The following is a 26,234-nucleotide window of genomic DNA, read 5'->3' as shown; positions in this document are numbered from 1 at the left end:
GTCCTTCAAGGCGTAACGGAACAGGTGTTGTATATATGTGTTCGGGGGCCTACCCACTATAAATATCATCAACCAGCCGAGGTGATATGCTGATGCCCCGCGGTAGCTCCTAAACGTGACGGGGGCAAGGGCGAGGGCAGCCGGGAGACCTGCACGGCGTCACCGCTGGTTCTGCAGGTGACGACTTGACGTCGACCTGGGTGACCCTGTGGTTTATGATCTTTCTAACGTCCGTCTATAAACGATGGTTTGCTGGCCATGATCTGATGTTCCGGGGTTTTACAAGGACTCAGAAATTAATCTGCGTTTGGCATTTATGAGACATGGCTTTTTTCCACACGAATGGTTGCACCATATACAGCATACGTAATTAGATACTTATCATTAAGTTTATTGTACAAAATATTCTGGCTGGGGGTCAATTACAAGTAACAAAAGTAAGGCTACAGATTTACTTCATGGAAATGGAAATGTTTTTTTTTTCTTTTGCGTTGCTTTTAATTAATAGAAGGATTAATTTTTGAAGCTTCTTCAGATAGCTCAACTACTAATACGTAAACGTTAAAGGTATCCAATGCAATTTCAGAGCAGCAAAACTGGACATATTTTGATTAAGGCAATCTTTGTGATGTTGACACATACTGTTTCACATTAGTACATTTCAATAAGTATTTCATACTTTGGGTATCTAAAACTGCAGAAACAAGCCCCCAGATTAGTCCTTTATTTTATGGGTGGTACCCTAGAAATCAGGCAAGGGCCCTTTCAGTAACCATTTTCCGTCAGAATTTTGGGTATGTTTGCTCCAGGAGGGTCAATATGCATTAGGATAGTGTGTTTTCAACTCACTATGTAGATAAATTACTAGAATATTGACTTTGAAAAATCGGGTTTCCAAGCCCTGAAACTGCATTGGAGTCCCACCATCACTACCACAATACACGTTTCCTTAAGGTCATCGGTGTTCTGATAAGCTCACGTTCTCTCTCGTGATAATTACAAACATGGACATGCCCATGATGTTCTACTAATGTCAGCTAATATGGACACGATGTCAAGGGTCATACTTCTGTACTGGGATAATGGAATGTCTCTGTTCATCAATTTCTAACCCAATTAGCTGCCGTGAGCCCATTTCCCCGTTTTTATGAGACGTGAAGAAAGCCGCAAAGAGACTATTGTACGTTATTGATGTTCCGGTTGTTCGATCTGTCTGGGCAGGCATGGATAAACAAAGGAGATTGGCAATTACTTTAAGACGCTGTGTACCTTTCTACGAGGTAATAAAACAGGACATCAAGCTAAAGATGCTCTTCTCTAACGTAATTTAACTTCTGTTGGTCGTTTGAACAATGCCATCTGATAGATAGTTTGCATAGTGTTTAGATGGGGGTGGGCATGAAACGGTGTATACCAACTTAAAGGTCATTTCGCATGCTCATGATTAAGTCAGAACATTAGACAGCCGTAATATTTTTAGGATGAGTTATTATAACAGTATTGTTGTCTAATGATATTTTGGTAACATTGAGGATGTAACGATACGTCACAATGTTTTATTAAACGAAATGCGAAAAATAAAATGTGATGTAATGTGATGTACCCAAATGATCAGATACAGACGGAGACTGCTATAAAACTTCTGCGACGTCTTATTCACTAGTACTATGTCAAGAAGCACCTGTTTTACTTTGAGACTATAGAATTTGAGACCTTATTCGAATTACCATTAGCTGTAGTTTAAAGGGCCCACTGCTATAGTCTTGCATTGAATTCACATATAACGTTATGTACAATACTCAACACAGTTACTACACAACGCCGTAACATGCAAAATAACCAGTTACAACAGTACAACTGTTTGTAAACAATCCGATTGCAAGAGTTATGCTGATTGAAATATTTGTAAAAACCTCTGAAGGGACGTCAAAGAATCTCTTAATAGCTCATTTCTTGACAATGACGGGTGTTGCTCAGTCCTAAATTTGCGTGCGTCCCATTTATCCTGTACCGGATAAAACTCCCATCCAATACTGTCCCATGACAGTGATTGTTGGTGTGCGTGTCAACCAACACTTACGGTCTTAGTGATTCCAGGACGCAATATAATCACACTTCTCATGGCCACAAACATAACTTACGGAAATTACGGTATCTGTTACTAACACGTGCAGGGAATGTCCCAGACTGGATTAGACCGGTCGTCACCGGCGCCAAGACAACGATTGTAGCAACGCAGTAGTCTCGCACAGGCATTTACATTTAGAATAAATAATGCCAGAAAATTGCACAACATAATACTGTACATATAAGTGGATAGACTAGAGACAACCAGACCATAACTATCTTGCCGTATAGAAGAACGACTATGTAAGTCCCTCTCTAGGCATTTCTGTTTTAAGTCAATAGATTTACCAAAAGAGCAACCAGGTCTTTTCATCTCGGGAATAGCCAAAAGCCTCTACTTCTATTACAAGAATCAGGCGCTTTCAACAGTTGCTTTCAACATGTGCTAAGGAAAGTTTTCAGACTGCACCACTTTTTTCAGAGAAGAAAGCAGTAATCCTTTTATGTATTTGATACAAATCTGTTGTTTACGTACTTAAGTATACAAGCATAGTGAACTGGCAGAAGAAAAGTAGTTCCGGATTAGTGCAAAGGAAAACAATACAAAAAACTTCATATGCCCACAGGGACCCGGAATCTATATTAATGGAAATTAAATCAATTTGTCTAAAGATGATACAGACTGTATAAGTTATGTTCTGCAAACCAGACTGAAATAGACTGACTGATGATAAGATAGTAGAAGACATCCTTCCATCTCAAGAAATGATGCACTATTAGTCTTGAATTGTGGCCGTGTGCAGCGTATAGTGGGGCTAAGCAGCCCCGTCTACACTTAGGACACAAGACATATAACTACCAAATTGTAATGTTCATAAAGGTAATCTCAAGCCAATCAAAATAAGCAAAACTGCAAATCCTGGTGTTAACATATAATAAGATGACTTAGGCAATAATCCATATAACACCCTATCATTAGGTGATGCTCGAGTTATTGATGAAACCAAACTCAAGAGACATTATCTAAAGCAGTTTCCACACACGTTGTTTGATATGTCGTAATTTATGATACCCAAACTTTAATAGTGATTATGTTCAAAGTAATTAAATTTTGCAGCTGGATAAAGCGCACAAAATCGGTGGCATGACATGGCAGGATTCAAACTCGTGACCTCTTGGTTTCGAGCCGAACGCTTTGTCGCTAAGCAACATGACCTCTCAAAAGCATATGTTTGCAAGTTGACACCATGTCGCCTTGCCATATTCACAAAAGTATAGTGCCACCATCCTGTCTTAGAAGAATCACAAAGAAACCGGTCATTGTTCCTTTCAAGTTCTTCCAAGAATACAGGACATAGGCACTCCTAACCTTTTTTGTCATTGGCTTGCTAGTGCAACGTCACGCCAAGTGCACTGACTAAATCTAAACAATGACTTCAGTTCTCGTGACCGCAACAGGAAGGCGCTTCACCTGAGAGCCTTTTCACGCCGTTACATACCATAAGAGGTAAGAACATCGTGCATTATTCTAGTCAAAAGCTGGGATTTTTGACACAAACATTGGCACGGAGACCGTCTGGAAAGTCCTGATATTAGCGTCGCTGGGTTGTGTGGTTCTTTTTACTCGTCTGCCTTTCAACTACGTCAATTTTACCAGGTGAGTTTAGCTTCTCGAATACCAACCGAAAACCCTCCAACCATGGATAGGAGTAAGTCAGCGCAAAGTCGGGGGAAAGTTGTGAATGTTTGAAACTTTGCCCCGAAAAGATTGCCAGATACCCTTGTCCAAGTATTATACAATCTTTAATACAATGTCGCTTAACTTTTTCGAGGACTGCTAAAATAAGGGGGATTCACGATTGTGCCTTACTACAAACGGTGTATCAAACCGTTTGCTGTGCTGTAGAAAACATACTAAGTAGTTTCCCCACGTATAGTTTATAGGGGAGACACCGCAGTAAAGGTTCTTCATTGAAACCTGCGCAAAAACAGACAAAAAGGGACATCATATCTTACCTTTCTAAAATTTTGCTCACTTGAACTCACCTTCATGTGTTAGCCCATCTATTAATATGTATTCAGAAAAACGACACTCCACCTGTATAACCCACCATATGCTGAAAATTAAGCCCCCCCCCCCCACGAAGGGTTTTAAAGTTCTTAAGCTAATTTTAATCGAGGTCAGTCACCAGCCAGGTTGTACGCATGCCCTATACGCCGCGTCAATAATACTTACTTATGACATTTATGGACAATTAGGGAGCGGCACATTCACCCTTTTCCGGTTCCCAAGATGCATTGCACCAGGGGGTCGACTTTATGTGTCCTTTTGGTGTTTCTTTGATGACAAAATCTGAAAAAATGGAGGTTGCTCCTTTCATATCTATGTACTACAACATCACATCTGTTGAATTATTTTTTGAATACTTGAATCTTATTTTCTATTGACAGAGGGTTTAACATTACCACTGTCATAACCCAGAGATTAATATCATAACCCACATATATGTCCATGTTCCATGTCCACTTCAGAAACATAACAATATTACACTCTCTCTATATGGATAGCTATTTTTGCCAGATTGCAGGGTAATATAATGCACCTATTTCGAACACAAAACGCCACAGAGACAAAACACAGAGTTTAAATGGATTCTCTTTAAATGGAGTGCTTTGTTTAGTCTTACTCACCGCGTCATTCAGGTTGTTGACGCCGCCAAGGGTTTAGATTGGAATTCAAAACACAGCAACGAGACAAGCTTGGCCTGGTCCCGGTACAAAAGAGGTTATGATATGATCCGCGCCATATCAAAGTTCACCATACCAAATAAGCATAAAAAGAATATTCAATGATAGAAATTACATGTAATTGTATGAGTTATGTTAGAATCGAAGGGTTATTTAAATCTAAAAACCGGAATTTTTTTATGTTTAAACCAAAAATTACTGAATTATCTAAAAACCGCCTGTCAGAAACCCGTTGCCTTGCCTTTTGCCATTAATAAACTTATCTCAGTTAAAGCAGATATATTTAAGAAAAGTAACCAATTTGATTGTTCTAGAGCAAGACGTCCAAGCACTATAGTAGATGCAAGTTGGCGCGGGCCTCATAAGCCCCCAGGTCTGAACAGGGTTAATGTACTACTAGTCAAAGGACAGTTGAGTAAAGTAAGAACGTGAAAAACTTCTTCTGCCGATGGTATTTTAGATTAGAAAGTGTTATATATCGCTGCTGTCAACTTGACTGAGTAGCAAACACCAGACTCGTACACCACCAGAGGACGCCGTAACTTTGTAAGTAACCTCAACATGTCTGACACAGTGTCCTCTACCTGCGTCACCGGATGTCGTTTCATTCAATCAGCGGAATGGACCCGCAAAAGAAGGATTGATCGAGCTCCGGACATGTTGATTAAGAGCAGAATTAAGGGCGATGTGCAATAAATAATCAGTCATAACTTTCAAATCGAAGCAAAGACAAAGTGACCTTCTCACTCTGTGGGAAGTACATCTCAGTTCCGATAAAGTTAAGTGGATTTGTGCCGATGAGCCGTTTGTCCATATTTCCAATAACCTCGGAATAAAATTGACAATCCATGTTGTCTTACTTCTTTTTTTTTACTTGACTTTATGGCACCTAATGTAATGACTTATTAAACAAAAAAAAATAAATTGTACGTAAGATCTTATGTTTGTTCATGTTTATAATGTTTATTCATACACCAATGCATAAATTTTAGATCAACCGTAAAGCATATGCTCAAACTACATAGGCGCCAGCATAGTTTTAGATGTCATTTTATCTATTATAATAGCAAACCATTAGTGGTATCGGTATCTGCATGCTTTGTTTAATAACGATAATATGAAGATAATATCGCATCGCATGAATTATATTGCAAATATTCTATATACAACTCCTCATCTCCGGAACATTGCAAAAGTACATAAGTCATAAGGTACGTTACTTCAGCAAACTATATAGAAAACAAACTAGCTACAGGAATAAGTGTAAGTGGGAGGTCTCTGAAAGGCACTATACTATTAATTTCATTTCTATAATCTTGAATCACCTTTCCTTATATGCATATATACAATTATGTTAGCGCAACAGCTTGTCCCTTTTTCTCTATGATACATTATCTAATTGAATACAACTGACATCAAATTAGATCCGCAAGGCAAAACTTGCAATTACAAAAATTACATGAAAACTTAATTTGCTATCAAACAAATAAGAAGAATATGTAATTGACTGCAAGAACACAAACAGTACAGTCATTCTGTGGCACTTTTTTATGGGCAAGCTTCAATTTTAGCATAATCTTAATTAGTTTAGAAAATCGATAAAACATAAGAAAACCAAAGATAGAAAAGGCAGCCAATGGGTAAGACGAACTAAGAAAGTCAATATAGATTACAGATGACACGAACCGATTATCATTTCACTCTTTATAAGACATAAAAAAGCTAGGTGACGAACTATTGATAAAAGTAAACCAAGTAATAAATGAACCAATCACCAAAGATGTTTGGTATAATAAAGAAAGAAAACGAGGAATTTATAAAATACCAAACCATCAGAGGCTAGAATATCTGGTTCTTACAACACATAACCGATTGTGTAGTACAAAATGCTGGACAAAGTAATTTAAGCTTGACTTTTCAAACCTACAGACCGTTACAAAATGGAAGCATTAAAATTTTGCATATGTACCACACCCATGTCCTGATAGTCCTATTTGTGTCACTGTAGGTCACGCCCACGCTCTGGACCTCTGATTTAATAAAGGACGAGTTTCAGATCTAGAGACCATCGCTTTAGAGCAGCTACAGAAGGAGAGTGGCTTGTTGAGGTAAGGTTCTTGTTTACTTCGCACCCGTAGTTAGGCATATTGTATATCTTTGCCTGAGTTGTCATCTTTTTGTATGTAATGTTGATGCTATGCCACATATGATTGTACAGATCAATGCAATTCAGCTTTTTATACATGTACCTCATGCTGCAAAGCTGATTTTCTTAATAAAACTATAAGATTTTCTTTTTTTACGCCACCTATTATGATTGCACTAACAATAAGATTTGCACTCATTTTCTTATATACCGGTTTTGATACGGGGGTTATTATTTGATGATAAGTTAAAATACGGAGCTAAAACAAGCAAGAAGTTGATGCCTGTATGCCCGTAGGAGAGTGAATGTATGTATGTTAAGTCGGGTAATGCAAAATTTAAATGGCTTGACATTAATGCAGTTCTTTCCAATAAGAGTCTTGTTTAGATTTGTGTCGAGAAATATTGTTTTTACTTATAGCTGTACTTGTAGTTAAACCCCTAGTTGTGTACCAGTAACTGTAAAATCGACATTAGACATTTTACTTTTTGCGTTAGAATTTTACAAGTGTCGATATATCATAATGTCATAATGTACATAATGTAGATGTCAAGATATAAGAACAACATCAGTCTACTAAAAATTGCGATTTTGAAAAAAATTTGGACTACTTCTAGCAACAACAGTTTTTATCATTTTCTTCTATTTTCTTTTAAATATAAATTTCGTAGGTGACCAAGATAACATTAAGAATTAGTATGATCTGTCGCAACACTGTAAATGTGTTTTCTAAGAAAATGCCGCTGTACCTGTTTTAAATACCGACGTTTACGTCAGAATGGATTACCTTTCAACCCGACGCTGACGTGCAGTTATCCTCTGCCACGTCCCATAATGAGCCCAATACGACTGGTATCATGTAAGCTACATAAATATGCCCCTGGGCATATCAAACTAAATAGATCTGTAATAACGTCGTTAGCTTTGGCAGTAAGCCTCCCCTAATTCACAAATTCCCGTAAAAGAGGAAATTTAGTAAAACAATACAACAGCTTATTGCTATTTGTGGATATTTTTCGTCTAACACACAGGTAAAAGGTATTTTTTGTATTTTTTTTTTGCGACTGTACGTTTAAAAATATAGCCCCTCCTTGTTCCAATATATGCTTCAGTGTATTAAGATCTATCCCGCCCCCAGTTCTTTGAATCAGTCGGATATTCTCATTTCCGGAAGCAGACGTAATTAATCTGACCGTTACCCTCAAATCCCAAGACTCCCTCACTTTAATATTTCGGCTACTCTCGGACTCCACTTAATTAAATTAACATACGAAAAAGTAATCAATACCGGCCTGTGATTCATTCCAGTGTGCCTAGGCTGCCGCACCGACTTTTATATCTGGGGGGATAATTTGGTTTTTATTTAGAGATATCTGCTCGCTATGCTTATGAAAATCATCTGTAAAATGTCCCTTACTATCGATCTTGTGGGCCGGTTTGAGTGTAACAGAGCTGATTGTGAAGAAATCATCTGTTATTTTCATTTCTCTTTCGCACGTCAGCATGATTATTATCATAACCATATAAATATCATTATTGTTACCTAGCAAGCTCATGTTCCAATTGCAATGATGTGTGGTTTACAATAAAACAGCAACCAATACATTTTTCTTTAAATATTTCTGGTTATAAGTTATAAGTTACTGGTAAGGTCATATGAAATATTTTGAGCATGACATATATAACAAAAGAAAGAAAGGAAAGAGAACGGTAAGAAACTTTTGTAACTGTTACAGTACATTAATTAAAGGAGTAATAGCAAATAGCAGCCGTTGTAACTTATAACAGCCGTTAAAAATATCTACCTGTAAAACTTTTACTACATGCCGTTGTAGTACTTATTTCTTTTGATTGACTTAATACATCACCGTTTTAGACAAGGAGAATACACACATAACTCATTCGGTAATCAGAAATATGCCACTGTGCAACCTGAAACGTTACGTAAGTGTTATTCAATGTGACACAAGTTAATCCACTTATACAAGAAAATGTAACGATGATCGGGAGAGCCAAACTTATTTTCCTAGTAATTCTATCCGGGAGGCCATTCGTTTCTGCCAATCATAGCGCCTAACGGGAGCTTTCAGTTTTAATTGCGACTTTCCATTCAATAATAGATCAAATTTTCAATCTGGTGGCACCTGAGCCTTTTAAGTCATAAATACCGTGAGTAGGTAGAGGTGACAGTAAAATATTTATCACGTTCAAGCGAGGGCAGCAAATTTGGCTCCAACTAGGAGCTACATTATACCAGGTTGCCTAGTACAAGCTGTTATACAGCTAGAGGTGGTACTACGAGGTCAATTATAGTGTGGTCGTACGGTTTTAGTGTCGTGCAAGTGTCAAGCAGGCTGGGACAGTCGTTTTGCCGAAACAAGGCAGAAGAGATGAGTATGATGCAACATGCACGAATATCCAATGCTTTATTAATTTTATAATTGTGCGACAATCGTACCGAATGTGCCATGGTCATTTTCCACGTTGTAATAAAATAACAAATATTGCTGACTTTTAATTTGACTTCATAAGGCAGGCAGCAAAGATTAAAGCTGCTCTAAAGAAGAAAAACATAAGTAAGAACAATACACTACAACTATTTTGCTTTCGGGTTACGGTGACCATATAAGTAACAAGCATGTGCCCATAAAGAGAAGGATGTCTTAATTTCATCAAGTGAAAAGCGGTCGTTTATCCCGTAGGTCACCCGCCCATCGCCCCATCCGTTCTCCGCACTAATGAAAATTTTACAATAGCCATTGATTTCGTGGGCTGAAGCTGTTTGGGAACAGTGAAGGAGAGGACGTCCGGGACATATTGGCAAACTCTCATTACGTGTGGGAGGGGGGTCGTTTAAACCTTCAGATGATTATTTCTCTACATCTTGCATCATCTTATTCCTTATGCTATATTTTTCTTCCTTCTCTTGAACTTCTTGAAGCTTTCAATAGGGTGACTTGCTCAATTTCTAACAAGTCATTTGTAACTGAAACACAACTGTTGCCTTTATAGGCATCCAGTGCAGTTGTTTAGGGATGGAAAACTGTTGTTTTTCTTCAAATTCAATATTCTAGTCATTTCTGTACATACTAGGTTGAAACAGCACTGTCGCAATGTGTATCGACATTCATGGACCAAAAAAGGCCCGTAATTTTGACCAAAAACAGTTACTAAAAGGACCTGGGTTGATTTTAAGGCCAGCACCCAGAAAATAAAGGATCAAATCTTCGTCAGATATTTTATACGTATGTCATATGTGTCATAATTTTCACGTTTCTTCCTTCTCTAGAACCTTCTATTACTTTTTATGTGACTCATACAACGTATCTTACTTCATTTTCAACAGGTAATTCGTAATTGAAATACTGTTTCCTGTCCAGGAAATGAAACATAGGTGACACACGAAAAAACAACGATGACAATTTTCCACCATTAAAGTTTTAAAGAACGCCCACCTGCCTGGAACAGTATTTACGTTCCCCATGTGGTGGAACCTGTTACATTAATGAAATATCAATATTGATGTGGTCTCTATTACAGTTTGGACTGAAGGCATATTGGTCATGACGTAGTTATGTACGTCTTGAATAGGTTAGTCAGATGGCGATGGTCATATGGAAATGGCACAAGGAAACGCCATTGCTGGTATCTTTTGTTAGAAGTACAAGAGGAGTCAATACGCCTGTTTTGCTATCCCTTGTGGTAAATTCAAATTTAAAAAAAAATTAACAGAGGTATCAACTAAGGATTGAGGTGTTCAAAAACTCATTCTTTCCTAGATCTTTCGCTGAGTTGAACTCGCTGTCACCGAGTACAGTAGGGACATTATCATTAGATATTTTCAAATAATGTTAAGAGTTGGATGTCCAAAGGTTAGGTGTAACAAGTCGTTCGGAGTAATGTAGCAAGCTGCCGTCACGCCGCGTGCCTGCGAAGCTGGTGTGTTACGCCTAAAGGCGGTTATACCGGCTATACAGATAATGATAAAAAAGATAAAAGAAAGTAAGTTGACTTGCAAAATGGTCGATTGTGCTAGACATCATACGTTGCTATTATTGTAGTCGTGTTTACGATTTGTTTTTGATTGCAAAATTTGATTCTTTACTAGGCAGCATTTGTATTTAATGTAAATCCAACGTTTTCTTAAAGATAGTAAAATATTATAGAGATGGTGTACATTTTACGCTATGTTTGTTTAAAAAGGGATAACTTAAAGGCCGCTTGGTTTAAGGAAATTTTTGTACTAAGATAAAGAGCTAAAGAGTTTCTACAAGTTTCTATATCTACTTGATAAAGATAGATACGTCCTCAGCGATGTAACCTAGTTTTTTGTTACGTCTGAGCTGGTCCCCCATATCGAGTAATGGCACGTCCCATCTATGACGTCAACAGCCTCATTGCTAGAAGGCCCAGAAGATGACGAGGCTTGGTAGATTGGATATTGGGAGGAGGACCCGTTAACTGGTGTCGGTGGGACGCACATAGCATTTAGAAAACTTGCGAGCTAGGCAACGCGCTTCCTCTTCACTCCCGCTGTATTCTATATACACGTTAGGTATGTACACCTCTTTTTCCGTTGTTGTTGATGTTGTTATGTACTATATCTATGTAAATACGCTGTAGCAAATGCGTCGGCATTTTTGTCAGAAGATTTTTTCTATACCATAGCAAAAGCACTTTAATATATCACTTATAGTATGCACAAGAAATCATACATTTAAAATGTACCTACTGAAAACCGGCCGCAAACAAGGAAGAATTGATGAGCCCATGCAATTGTTTTAGTCATTGGTATTACAGCGTTGCAAAGCAATGGCCGTTGTTGTTTTTTCAGAGATTTGGATGCACTATGTTGTTTAAAAGTCTAAAAAAAACATAATGTAACATTTGGTACGCGATAAAAGCATAGACGTACAAAAATGAATGAAAAATGCGTACAATGCAAACTTTTATTACAATTCAATTTTCATGCATATAAGGTATTCTTAGAAACCATCATAACATATCAACACTTACCTCGCAGTCTCAAAGTGCTAGATCGATTTTTATAAATATCTTTATTATATGATATCTTTTATCTTTGTGGAAATCGCGCCGTTTTAAAACATTGCATATATGATATACGGAATAGAATGCATAGATAGTTCCTTAAGCCGGTCATTATTTTCATGCTTTAACATTTTACGTATCAATCTTACAAATCACGAAATATAGTTTAGCAGTAGCAATACGCTTAGATGAAATGATGCTAATAGTGTCAGCTTTAGAATTCGCTGTTTCTTTTTGCATATGATTCTTCACACTCCTACTTAGTAAGATTCCTTTGAGGTTATCCCTGCCCTCTGCCATTTTCCTACTAATTCAAAGGCCGGTGCGAACCGCCTGGTTTTCGTCTTCCCAGATCCCCGTTAGCTCAGGGTAATTAGATTTAGATTGTGATGTCAAAAAAAGCCCCACACGGTTAACAGATTGGAAAATATCATCGTCATATTTGCTTATTCTCATGGGGAGCTTTGGTGGCACCCTTAGGGAGAAGAACTTTGACATTTGGTACATGTTGTCTTTGCAAACTAGCGTCAAAAACGCTAAGGGCATATGCATTCTTCAAACTATGTAGGTCAAACATATGTACAATCTTCAGGTGTACATATACACATACAAAATTCATTTGAAAGGTAAATGCTGCAGAGAAATTATGAAACCGCGCAGAGATAAAGCGAACATAGCAATACTTGATAGAGGAATTAAGTATTATTATTCATTTTTATGGTATTTCTCATCTTTATCTTCTTCATGGCACGCAAATACGGTCTGCAATATATAGTTCTTCTATAATATTGTTTTTACAAACTCTGGAAATGTTTCATGCAGATCTTTAGTACCTAACGATTTTATGATGTTACAGTGTGTAAAGGAAACCTACACTTTCTGAAGCTTTAAATCCACTTAAATCCTTTTAACGATTCCACTACGTATATTAAGAATAAAAATCTAACCAATTTCATATTCAGAATAATCGGTCATCGAGCAATCATGAAAATCTGGAATAGAACGATGTGATATCTAAAAAGGCTTATAGCTTGCAAAGCACAACCCAAAAGTCCCTACTATGTCTTTTGCAAATTAAATGGTAAAGCATGACATGTTAAACTGAATTAAAAATGTAACTACACAATCTAATCCATGCGCGTATATGGGTAGCATCTTTTGAACCTTAGAAATATGTATGTGTGTCTCATGATTTAGTAAAGATATACCATTCGAAATGTTTAGCAGTTTCAAAGACAAGACAAATGTCCTAATGTGCCAAATCCGAAAGTAAAGAATACTGAACTAATTTTGCATGATGCATTGAATAAAAAAAAGTAAGACAAGGAAATGGAAAGTGGGTATGGTCATCTTAGCGTAAAAAATCACAAAACGTGATAGAATACAAAATAGTCATAATTAACGCAATAATAATAGAACTTCTTCTTAAACGTGTACATTTTTCGACAATACAGTTAGATCAAAATTTATAACGCACGTGTACTCATAAAAAATAAAATAAACATATAGCGTTATGAGAAATATATGGCAGGCAGTATCCGCGAGGTGAGGCAATATCAAGTAAGAATATATCACTTTTATGGATACAGTTATGAGAAAACCCAGCAGGAAATCACCAAAACACTGCGCAGTCTAGCTAAGAGACATGTGGGAATAGGGTTCCATTACGGAATACGCCCGGAGACGAACGCACTGGATTACTCATAATCCGTTTGTCGAGACTTGGAACCCGACTAAGCCACCGAAAACGTCTCTCCAATACTTTTAGATCCCGAGTCTATGGTTGTTGCTTCTGTGATTATACGGCAGAAAACGTCCTCATAGGCCACAAGCTGATTTCATTTTATTTAGAAGAGGTTCCAACACTATCTTATATCTACAGATAAATGAGGGTCGTTGTTAGCGTTATCTGTATGTCTACACGCCTTCTTTCTTGCGTAGTTTCAGTTTTATTTGTTGGTATGTTTCTGGAGGCAGTGTAAAGTGGGTACGGGTACACTTGATGAATGGTGAAGTAGCTTGACGTGATTGATGTTACTACTTCTGCTCTGCCGGTGGATGTGATGTTGCATATAAATACCTCTTTTAGTCATAAACACCTACTCCATCAGATTGTTCTCACTAGTACAATCCCCGTGGAATGATATAAGTTTCCTGTCTCAAACGCTTGAACCGTGACCACACATTTCCTGCGAATATCCCGGTAAGATTGATGTTAATCCTACGTGCGCTTTTGACTCTCTGATAGGTTACAGGCAGTAACTGTTGTCAATAATGAGGCACCCAAAATAAACTACAGTATTTCAATAAAGTAAAACCAAATCTGTCAGGAAAAAAATGCAAAAAACTCAAAGAAAACAACAATACGTTGTCTTTACATATGGCACTTGCTAAAATAGGTACATCTGATTTTCTACATCTATTTTCACATAAGAGACCCCTAGGCTAATAAACATTTTCTGTATTCAGCTTTAAACCTAATTTCAAACAGACTTTTTTTGCTTTAGTGATCCTTGCATTCAACATTTTTTATCACTTCCACTTGCAAGTTATTTTTATTCTTCTGTCGTGATGTGAAGTTTTTATCGTTTATTCTTTTCTGAGTGTTGTAATGTCATGAGAGTAGGACTACAATCCTGTTGTCAAATCTTGCTGATTTTTTATGAGTCTCGTGCCTTGAGTGTTGTGATGTTATATAAGTAGAACTAAATTACAATTCTGTTGTCAAATCTTTCTGATTTTTTAAAAGAGTCTCGTGCCTTGAGTATTATGATGTTATGAAAGTATGACTAAATTACGATTCTGTTGTCGGATCTTGCTGATTTTTGATAAGAGTCTCGTGCCTTGGTCGGCAATGCCTCAGGATTGTATCCGCTGGGAAATCATGGGAAGGTTCGGCAAAGCAATAGATGTGCCCAACAATGTAGTGAATGATGAAATACAGAACAGAAATGCCTGGTAGTCTTAGAAGAAATAGTTTTAAAGAGTACTAATTGAGACATCTATGTGTAAAGGTAGTTTTTTTTTCGAAACAAAAAAGCAAAAGTCGTGTAATGACGTGATACTCTAGATCGGGTCATGAAAAAAATAACTTCACAATAAAATTCACTACTTTGTGTCAGTGTATGGCTACTCTGAGCGACACCTGTCCGTAATCTTATCTTAAGACCTGCTATGATTTAAACACGGATGGCATTACGTTTTTATGAAGAAATTTATTGCATAATTGCACATGGTACAATGTATGGCAAAAACTATTGAACGAATTTTAAAAAAAAGTATAGAATAAGACGTAATATAGAATAAAATGTAATAGATCCTAATTACTCAAACAACAGGGGCTAGCACAAGCCTAGTATTTGATAAAGTGTTACATTACATATATTTGACGTTAGTCCAGGATGACACATGCATTCTACATGACAAAAGCGACTGAAGTTCGTGTATTTTTACGTCTCTTGCTATCTTTTTTTAAAAGATCATCAAGTTTATTATCTGTTGAAAGCGGTTATAAACAGTTTCGCAACACGTACTTAAAGAGAAACTGGCTGCTTTAAAAGAGGTACGAAGTCACATTTGCCATAAATGACATTGCAATGAACCCACATTTGCTATATTCCACGATACAAACGGCCCGTTGTCTTGCAGAGGATTTCATGTTATAAAGTAACATCCATCAACTATTATTACGGGTCCGTATAGCGAATAAATCTTCCTGCTTATACAAAGATATCTTTATAAACATCTCCGCAAAAATCCATAGCCAGCATTTAAATGCGTATCATACAAGACCTTTTCGTGTAAGATCATCCCGTGTCATTTAATAGAGGATATACAAGATGCAACCCAAAGCCCTGTAATATGCACTCACCAAACCATAATATACGCCTCATCTATCATGGACCAAATATTCCTTTGAGATGGTTCGGTGGATTCTAAGTACTTCTTGGATTTTGACAGGAAACTACACGGACTATATTCCATAAGCCAAAGAAATATCGATAACATTAAAACCCACATGGCAGTAGATCCCACATCTTCTTGGCGTTGTGGTGTTATAACTTCTTGAATACATTTTATCTGCCTGCCTGTGTTCAACTGTGGGTTACTTTTTAAAATTTTCAAAGACGATCTTTCTTAAATACCTACAAACGTGCGAAGATCTCATGATTTCCGATGCTGCATTACTTGTAATTGTATTATGTTTAAAATCTAAAGCCAAAAGATATCTCACAATCAATGACGCCAAAATATATCAGCTAAATGGAGGAGCTATTATATAATCTAACTGAATCAAATTACTTCAATACATAAAAAGTTCTGTGAAACGGTAATAAGGTACATGTACACTGTCCTATCGTAAGCATTTTCAAATACCAGAATACGTCAAAGTTAAGGGCAAAGTTTTCGTGCTAGAAACCTACTTCTAACATGAAATTGCTACCAATACGTTATCCTTGATAATAACTTTAAGGGGAAAAGACGGCCTTATCCCACTTGTATTGCAGACATAGGTTTCTTAATCAAGACGCCAGTCGGGCCGGGATCGTCTCTAATGTGATTTCAGGAGTTACAACTGAACCTAAATAAGCAGAAAATGAAAATCACCATGGATGGATGACGCACAATGCTACGCCACAAATAGGACAAATTGAGTAGTTCGCCCTAAAATGATGGATCTTTTCGATACAAATTGAATGGAACGCGAGTTTGTGGAGGAGACGCCGATATTTATGAATTATTTCATTACCGCACTGTCGCGTTGGATCGAAAATGGTCATCAATTACTTATTTTGTTACACGATAACTGATATCTCCGTGAAGGAGAAACTAAAATTGCATGGGTTAAATGTAGGTAAAGGAAGATGCCGGTATTGGTAGTATAGTATTACATCGCAAACGAGGTAGTTCAACTCAACTCATCAGCTAGCTGTACTAAAATGTATGTACAACCAATCTTTAAATAAAACAATCTTCCTACATGTCAACCTGTTTGCTATTCATTTATATAGATCCACAGAACCAACACATTGGCGTAAACAGGTGTCAGAAGATTTACGACATCAATCTATGTTACAAGTCAGGATTTATGACATTGCGAAGTAAAGTGGACAGATTAGGGAAAGGATCATGAACCATCTGTCAAGCAAAATAACGTCATCAGAGATTAGGGCGGTATTTTTGTCATAATGTTGCCGTTTTAAAATTCCGGCCACGCCTCCGTGCAATATATACGTCAAACAAATGTCCTTGGTTGACAGCTAACAAATGTGTCCGAATTAAATACGAACTGTTATTGTTTGCGTATTGGTGTTACCATTATACGTCGATGAAGGTGAGACTACAGGTAAATGTCAAGTATACAAAATGATGAAAAAAAATCTAAATAATCTAAATAAGAGTAATAAGAGTATTCTAATTAGAAAGCGCCATTATGTTTAATCTTTAGATTGGCATTTAGACAAAAACATATATTGTTCTGGAGGTTTGCAGCGCTTTTTTCTGTATCTGTATAGCCGGCATAACCGCCTTTTGGCGTAACACAACAGCTTTGCAGGCACGCGGCGCGGCGGCAGCTGGCTACATTAGACCGATCGACCTGATACACCTAGCCCTTGGACATCTAACTCTAGACATTGTTTAAAGCTATCTAATGACAATGCACCTATTGTACCTGGTGACAGCGAGTTTCACTCTGCGATAGTTCTAGGAAAGAATTAATAATAAATAGTTCTAGGAAAGAATGAATAATGATTTGAAATAATATGTTCATTTTGAATCAGTAAAACAATACCGCTATACATTTCGAAAATACAGTACAAGTTATCGTACTAGATTACAATTTAAAACATCAACAGCATTTTCTAACCTTTTATTAATATCAAAAAAGATAACATATAAAAAAACTATATGTCAGTAATCAATATAATATTTTTAATCTATCGGACTTAGCTTAAGCTTAAGCTTTGCAGGAATCTGTTATTGTGTTTACTCTTTAGATTGGCATCTAGGCAAAAATATATATTTTTGTGGAGGACCGCAACGCTTTTTGTAAAATGATATCAGAAAAACAATACCGATATACATTTAACCGAAAACTCTATGTCAATATGGTATTTTTAATCTATCGGACTTGATAGGAATTTGTTCACTATCTCTTCTTCTTTTTGCCTTGTGAACATGTGAGTTTGGGGAGTGTTTCCTAAATAACAAATAAGATAACATATAAAAGAAAACTACAGGCCAATATGACATTTTTAATCCCTTGTACTTTATAGGAATTTGTTGACTATCTCTTCTCCTTGCCTTGTGACATTCACTGTAACCCCTGTGTGTGCCCTTGTTTAGGGAGTGATTGATTAGGGGAGCATGTGGAAACGCGCCCTGTACGATTAACAGGCCTTGCCTCATTACACTAATGGTGTCAGAACTCATTACCTTAAAATGGCTGAAAGTCGCGGCGACCGGAAATTTGAAGGGGAACCACAAATTGAAGACTGACATTGCGTCTCGTGATAGAATTAAATGTTTCTAAAGAGGCTGGCCACTTAGTGGGACATGGCATTCGTTTTACCTGGCTATTTCTTATACAACACGACGAATGGGAAAATTGAAGTATTTATGCATTGCAGTAATTTATTTGAAAGCTATTGGACTAGTGTACCTTTCCTCAAATATATAACAGCATACATCGCCTGGTTCATCTAAAATTGTACAATCTATAAAATATATCTGCAAAATGAATAACTGTACGTTAGTTTCATTTATCGCTAAAAATAACAAATTGAATCTGTGGTTTTGTTGATTTTCCTATTTTTCTGGAGAACGTATCTTATAATTTTTTGCTATAATGTGGCGGTTTGAATGTCCCTTTTTCTCTCAAACTCGCTTCTGCCTCGTTGCAAAGTTTTATTCTTAACCATCCTTCTTTCAGAGGGATGTCTCCATTTCTACCTTGCGTTTAAAGAACGAATGATAGATTGAAAATTACCTTGAATGAATCATGCATTACGATCCATGGCATCAGATGCTGAATTGCGATTGCCGGTTAAATGATGTAGGGACTATTCTTCTTCATCCTCATTGACACCGTTTAGTATTAGGCCATCCCTATTAATGCCGGCCCGGGATGCCCAAGGGAGGGGATACCGGCTAACATTGTAATTAAAAATATTCATTAGTTTTCTGAGCAGAGACCGTCACAGGGAGGCACCAGAGAATTTTCCTTTTCGGACGGACGCGCTAGAAGAGGAGTTACTCATCCAGGGATTTGTTTGGACCAGTGGTGGCTTTTGTTGCTCACACCTCAGTGGATATATTGCACGACCTATTGACACACGGAACTTTGGATATGATACTATATGTGATGTACTAATAATAAGGCAAGGATTTCAAGGCAACCCCAGTGACTCGTGTCTCTGTTTCGCCCTCCAGCACTCCATCGAGACTGAAACCCAGCGAGAGGGAGAGAGGGAGACAGACGGAAGAGAGGGCAAAGAAGACCAGAAACAACCTTCTTTTTCTACCTACCAGGACACCACAACACCATCAACAACATGACCGTGTTGGGATTCGAAACACCATCCCTACAAGGGCTCCGAGAGAGATTCACGGAAAAAATTCAAGACCCCAAGTCTCAACGAAAACTGGTGCTGGTGATCGTGTGTATCGCTCTCCTCCTAGATAACATGCTGTACATGGTTATCGTACCCATCATCCCGGACTACCTACACTCCATAGGTGCGTTTGAACCGATAGAAGAGAAGACAGCTTGGAACGGCACAGATAATAAAACGTACTGGAACACCACTACAGTGGGGTACGAAAACGAGGACATTAACATTGGGTTTCTTTTCGCATCCAAGGCTATAGTCCAACTAATTGTTAACCCCCTCTCCGGAACACTCATTGATAGGACAGGATACGAGAAGCCAATGGTGATAGGCATCTCTGTCATGTTCATCTCCACAGCTGTCTTTGCTTTCGGCAGCAGCTACACCGTTTTGTTCATCGCTCGTAGTCTCCAGGGTGTCGGTTCCGCCTTCGCTGATTCAGCCGGCTTGGCCATGATTGCAGATCGCTTCACAGAGGAAGGCGAGCGAAGCAAAGCACTCGGAATAGCGCTAGCCTTCATATCCTTCGGTTGTCTAGTTGCGCCCCCTTTCGGCGGGATTTTATACCAGTACGCGGGGAAGCGAGTTCCCTTCCTGACTCTTTCTTTCATCTGTCTTGTGGACGGCATTCTCCTTCTCTTTGTTACCCGTCCGGACAGAGAATCGGGTAAAGAAAACACGCTAGTCGGCTCCCCGATGTGGAAACTTCTCATCGACCCTTACATCGCCATCGCAGGAGGCGCCCTCGTGATGTGCAACGTCTCCCTGGCCTTCCTCGAGCCGACCATCGCCATATGGATGAAAGAAACCATGCGCTCCACCGAGTGGGAAATGGGCATCGTCTGGTTACCGTGCTTCATCCCGTACATCGTCGGTGTGTGTCTAACCGTCTGGTTAGCTGGGAAGTACTGGCACTACCAGTGGCTGTTAGCTCTGATCGGGCTAGTGGTGCAGGGCCTCAGCACCTTCATCGTACCAGAGGCGACCAGCTTCGCGGTCCTGATCCTCCCCATGGCCGGGATCTGCTTTGGAGAAGCCCTGGTGAGCACCGCCATGCTCCCTACCCTTGGATACATCGTCGACATCCGCCACACGTCCGTGTATGGTTCCATCTACGCCATCGCGGACATTTCCTACTCCATAGCCTACGCGATGGGGCCAATGCTCGCCGGCAAGATTATGCACGACCTCGGCTTCCTACAGCTCAACATCGGCATCGGGCTAGTCAACATCCTGTACGCGCCGGTTCTTCTCTTCCTGAAGAACATCTACACCATCAAGCCCGACTTCCAGGAACACAGCGTGCTCTTGGATGACCCACCGGTGACGGGATCGTACAAAACGTATCTCCAACAGGCCAACGAGGGGAAAGAGCCCATGGAAATTCCACAAGAGGCGCAGAACCACGTGGAACCCCCTCCCCGAGTTGAGGACGAGAGGATCAAGAAGCTTCAAGGCAGCTTCGCGCAAGACTCGTGGGACGATGAATATTAACAGTAGTGATGACTCTGCTAATCCGTTAAGTTGATACATCTGAAACAATCACTACAACCACTTCAAACAACAGACGGTTGCTTTTTGTGAGGCCAACTGTAATAATAAGATAACTGCAACTTATCACAACTTATTACAATGAACCTAAAAGCCCCCATTTAATCCTTAATTTAAAGTTAACATATTTTCCTACCGGTAAGCAAATACTAGTATATCACGCACTGGCACCGTCATCTATCAAATACTGAACTAAAACCATACATTTAGATCATCCAGAACTTAATGTCATTAAATGCAAAGACATCTAGATATCTCTGCTTAGCTAGATACCAACAAGAAAGAAATCTGAAATATCTGCGTTCATTTCTAGGGTTAGACAAAATATCAAGTCATACATTAGTAGATGCTTTTCACTTGGTTCTTTAATGTACGATAAATACCCTTTAGCTCGAAATACACGTAGTTAGATCTATACGGAATGATTGTAAGATAAAGAATCCCGCATTGGTTTCAAAAGGTTCTATTGCAAATCATTAACAAACAACATTTGAAGTATCCCTTAATTGTTGTTTATAATGTAACACTGTAACATGTCGGTAATGTGTTTCTTAAACCAATGGGCGTATTTTAATATCTCATTACTAATTATTACATTTGATAAAGACGGCTTAATAGTTGTACGGCTTAAAAGATGTATAGGAACGTACAGGTGATGTTGTTGGGTGGATTTATCATTTGACATAGAAATAAATTAATCAAGAAAATATATCAATAGCACAAGCGATTTTCTCTAAAATAAAGACTTGCTTTGCACCCTTAAGGAAAAGACGTATTCGATTTAAAATAAAAGTCTAAACCATGCACAATATTGTCTGAAAGAATTTGTAAAGTTCACTAAGCAAAGCAGGTTTTTAGTCTACGTATTGTATAAAAATTGCTACCTGTTCCTAATGATGTCATAGTAGATCTATAGATGTAGGTTATGGACGTGAAGTAGGTTATCAGCTGTAACCATAGTATGGTTAATCATATATGACGTGGTCTATTGTCTGACGTAAGTATGACTGAATATTTCTTATAGATAGCACTGTATGACGTGGTAACGCTGCTTGTTCGTAAAATATGCACAGCTGATTTTGATGGATCATTAAATCTTATCTTATTCCTAGCTTGCTTGTTTGTTTGTGTCATTTGTAAGATAAGAGAAGTGAAACTCAGTATGGTAGGTGTCTTGTTGGAATCTAAGTTACGTGTCTGGAATTTTATTGCTAATCGCAGTATGAATTCTAGGAGTTCAGCTAATGCATGGTTGGCTTTTGGGGTTATGTTAAGTTTTTAGAATCAGGAACAAATGTAAGAAAACAACTTTTAGTTTTACGTTTTCTGTTTTGAACACCCAAAAAAGATAGAAGAAAAACCGTTAGAAGAAAAGCAATCGGACGCTTATGGTCTGAAGTATTTCAAAGATAGGAAGTTTTTACAGATGTAATGGCTACTGCACTATGCGATAAATTATATACGATAAAGCAATATATTTACAACTAGAAAGCAAATGCATAATGTTTACCTTCACATGGCCCAGCTTAACAAACTACTCCTTTATTTATTCTTACAAACTATATGGTGACCACGCATGCAGCCCTTCTTGAACTAAGTTCTGCATGACACTGGCAACATTATGTAACCCTACACCAGTTACCATGGTGACAGACGTCTGGTCCTGGTCATTGACCTTACTTGTTTGGAGAAAAAGAGGATGAAGAAATAGAGCAAAAACAATGTGCTTTTCTTCTGCAAAGGGTAAACATAATAATTCTATATCACCACACATCTAAAAGGGTAACAGATATATGATCGAAAAAGATACATAGTACCCTGAAATGCAAGTTCAGGATCAAACTTTAGCAACGTTTACTGACAGCAGGCGACGAAATCTTTAAAAGTTAGATGATCCGTGGAAGGTACGGAAATAGCAGTAGCAATACGTTTTCGATTGTCGATATTTGTAGAAGGTACCCGTGATCAAGCAAACTATGCAGGGGTCAGAATGTCTGATTGCCGTTAGCTGGTAGATGATGACCGATGGTTTCTTTGGATCGTGTGTTGAGTGAATGTCTGACATAAACTTGGATCATAGAAAATAGTATGAAGCTACTATATATATTTAAGACCCAAAACGTGTACGAAATCTGAAAAGTTGAAAGCAAATCATGGTCATGTCGTCTTCCCGCCCTGCAATTGTTTTTCATATATGTTAATTTTATTTTAGTACAAATACGTAAAAAAACATGCAAAAATACTGTGTTTGGTACAAAATTGGTGTAACATAAGTTATCATATATTTTATTCCTTTTGAAAACTGTATGAAATGCTCTGCGTGATATTCGGGCATATCACACGCATTCATTGACCATTAGTACTCTGAAATATTGACAGTTCCTTTTGCAAACGAACACTTATTAATCAGTATCGTACTTAACGATATACTTATAGACTAGCACAAAACTGCTTTACCCCCATGTATATGTCTCCCAAAGGGGTGACTGAATTCAATGCAAACGACATTAAGTACCTTTCATCATGAGTCTTGACAGTCTAATCAAAAGGGGCAAGTCAAGTCCATTGATTAAAAGCGACCCGAATACCGTTAATCATGACTATGCTTGCGCGGTGGGCAGCTCATTATTATACCGTATTTCCCCGGGGAAACATCCGTAGCGACAGTTGCTATGATAAAGTCATGGTGCCTTAAGAACCACGACCCTTATAATGCTCGACATTTCCGGAACGACGGTATAACCTTTCCGTATGAAATACCGGTTTTATCCCACGCATGTCTTCAATTACATATTAGTTTTCTGGAAAACAATTGCTAAATGCTTATGGTGATAGATTGAATCGCTCTAAACCATAACTCATAATGTCAATTTTATGAATTGGAGTTAAAGTTAATAGGATATAGTGCTTACAGAGATCTTACCGAATATAAACAAAGACGTGAAAACACCAATACCTAAAAGGGCTGCTTCGAAAATATTTTCACAAAACCAAACAGCTTGAAATATATCATAAACATGCTTGGATTATGTTTTTAGGTAAAGATAATAGCCATCTTTAAAAATACATATCATCAACAGGTACCATGCACTAAGAACTTTCGTCATTGATTGATACTTATTCTTAGCTGAATATACTCCATTCCTTTTGAAAGATGCCTCTGGGCGGAGCCTTTTAGTATAATACTTTGCGTTCAGTTATCAAAAATTCTAGGCATTTGCTGTGGTGAGAGTATGCGCTTGGCAGACAGACAGATAGAGTTACCAAGAAACCCTGAATTAGGGTTTCCAAGAACCTCTAAATTAGGTTTCCAGCTTATGTATATTATTTTGTACAAACTAATTTCTACACTGTCGTTTAACGAGCAAGTTTAAAGGACATCCATCATACCTGTCAAACCCAAAAGTAGAAAATAAGATTAATGCCACTATTGTATTTGTGCCTAAGGGCTTCATTTTGAAATACAATTAAAAACTGATTGTCAATACCCATCCTTGGCTACCAATCGTCAATACATTAGACCACAGGTGTCCTTGTGGTGGATTCAATTTATAGTGATAAAACATTGATAGAACTGCATTATTAAACTAACGAAAATTATGTTTCAAACTTTCTATTGATTACATAGCTTAAAAAGAAATGGGATCTTATGAACACCTACAGTAGACAATTACTGTGTAAGGCAGTCATTATCATTCAAAATGTATAGTTAATCTAGTAGAATAAGAATTCTAGCTAGAAGGATTTAAACATTTGATGTATTCGTTGCATTTGCTCCAGTTAAATTTCACACTTGTTTTCATTGCAAGCATTGCAAACATGCTATTTCGTATACCAATAGAAAAGTAGATGATTTATTACGCATTACGTTGGTCATTGGAGGATTGAACAAAATATAAATAATTATATATTCTTCTGCTAACTGATCACTGAAGTTGCAGCAGGGTAACTGATTGTGACGTTACAGGTGAACATCATTAATGCACAGCCATGCCCAATCAGAATGAGATGTAGGGGTATGACGTGTGTGCAGGCGTAATAAAATGACGTGTATCCAACGTACTTTAATCACACACATTTCATTCATGGTAACTTTATAGCGAACGCTTTTCAGGTGCCAAACTAAATAATTATCTCTTGTTTAAAGGGTGCGTTCATTATTACCTTCGCCAAGAAGGTTATGTTTTCAGGGGCGTTCGTGTATGTGTGTGTGTGTGTGTCTGTCTGTCAACACGATAACTTGAGAAGGTCTTGATGGATTGTCTTGATACTTGGTAGGTGGGTAGGTCTTGATGAGACCTCAAAATGATTAGATTTTGGGCCACCTGGCGGCTTGTCATGGTACTGCAGCAGAACTTCCGGTTTTGATATCTCGTGATCTAGACATGCTAGGGTAACGAAATTTGGATGGCAGGTAGCTCTTGTGCTGGGGAAGAAGTGACGTGACTTTGGGCCCCTAGTCCTTGCTCTAGAACTGCAGGGGGGTTTAAAGGACAAATGTTTAAAGGAGGATAACTCAAGAACCGATTGATGGATCATCGTGATTTTTGGTATGTAGGTAGCTTGAGTGATGCTTGACATAATGATATTACAATTATGCAAATATGGATGTAATTTGCATAATTAATGAGGAAATTCTATCTATCAGCTGCATTCCATAAAAGGAAGTTCAAGCTTGTGACATATGTTATTAAGAATGAGAGAAACACAGGCAGATATCGATTATGTAAATGAAGACTTAATTTGCATAATTAATGAGAAAATATTATAATTGCATAGTGGTAACTGCCTGGAATTTTATACTTGGGGTGTTTGAAAGTTAAGTTAAGGTGAACATAATTAAACATAACTTATTCAAATAAGGACCTCATTTGCATAATTTATGAGAAAATGTCATCATGGCATTCTTTGTTAAGATAAGACTGTCTTTTGGTGGAGAATATGATCAACAGATATAATTCATGCAATTGAGGATCCTATTTGCATAATTAGGGGGATTAATATATAATTTCTTAATCATAAAAGCTAACATTTAGGCGAAGGTAAGAGATCGTGGAACT

At 37.9% G+C, this 26,234-nt stretch overlaps 1 protein-coding gene across 2 annotated transcripts; it reads left to right on the top strand.

The window, feature by feature from the left end:
* Positions 1–6,833: 6,833 nt before the first annotated feature.
* LOC109478330 (vesicular acetylcholine transporter-like) lies at positions 6,834–21,949 on the top strand. Of its 2 annotated transcripts, none has more exons than XM_019779829.1 (2): positions 6,834–6,923; positions 19,445–21,949. In XM_019779829.1, the coding sequence occupies exon 2, from the start codon at positions 19,567–19,569 to the stop codon at positions 21,115–21,117; it is 1,551 nt and encodes a 516-aa protein (XP_019635388.1). In that variant the 5' UTR covers positions 6,834–6,923; positions 19,445–19,566; the 3' UTR covers positions 21,118–21,949. The 2 variants fall into 2 exon arrangements, with proteins under 2 accessions (XP_019635388.1, XP_019635389.1); XM_019779830.1 differs by lacking the exon at positions 6,834–6,923 and adding an exon at positions 11,380–11,516.
* The last annotated feature ends 4,285 nt before the right edge of the window (positions 21,950–26,234 follow it).

Source organism: Branchiostoma belcheri, unplaced genomic scaffold (assembly GCF_001625305.1).
Source record: "Branchiostoma belcheri isolate BF01 breed outbred unplaced genomic scaffold, Haploidv18h27 scaffold43, whole genome shotgun sequence".
In the NCBI taxonomy this organism is placed as follows: domain Eukaryota; kingdom Metazoa; phylum Chordata; class Leptocardii; order Amphioxiformes; family Branchiostomatidae; genus Branchiostoma; species Branchiostoma belcheri.
This window is presented reverse-complemented; position numbering and strand designations above follow the sequence as displayed.

Bases quoted from the DNA above. Each gene is read 5' to 3' on its own strand.
- LOC109478330 (XM_019779829.1), top strand. From the start codon at position 19,567: ATGACCGTGTTGGGATTCGAAACACCATCCCTACAAGGGCTCCGAGAG.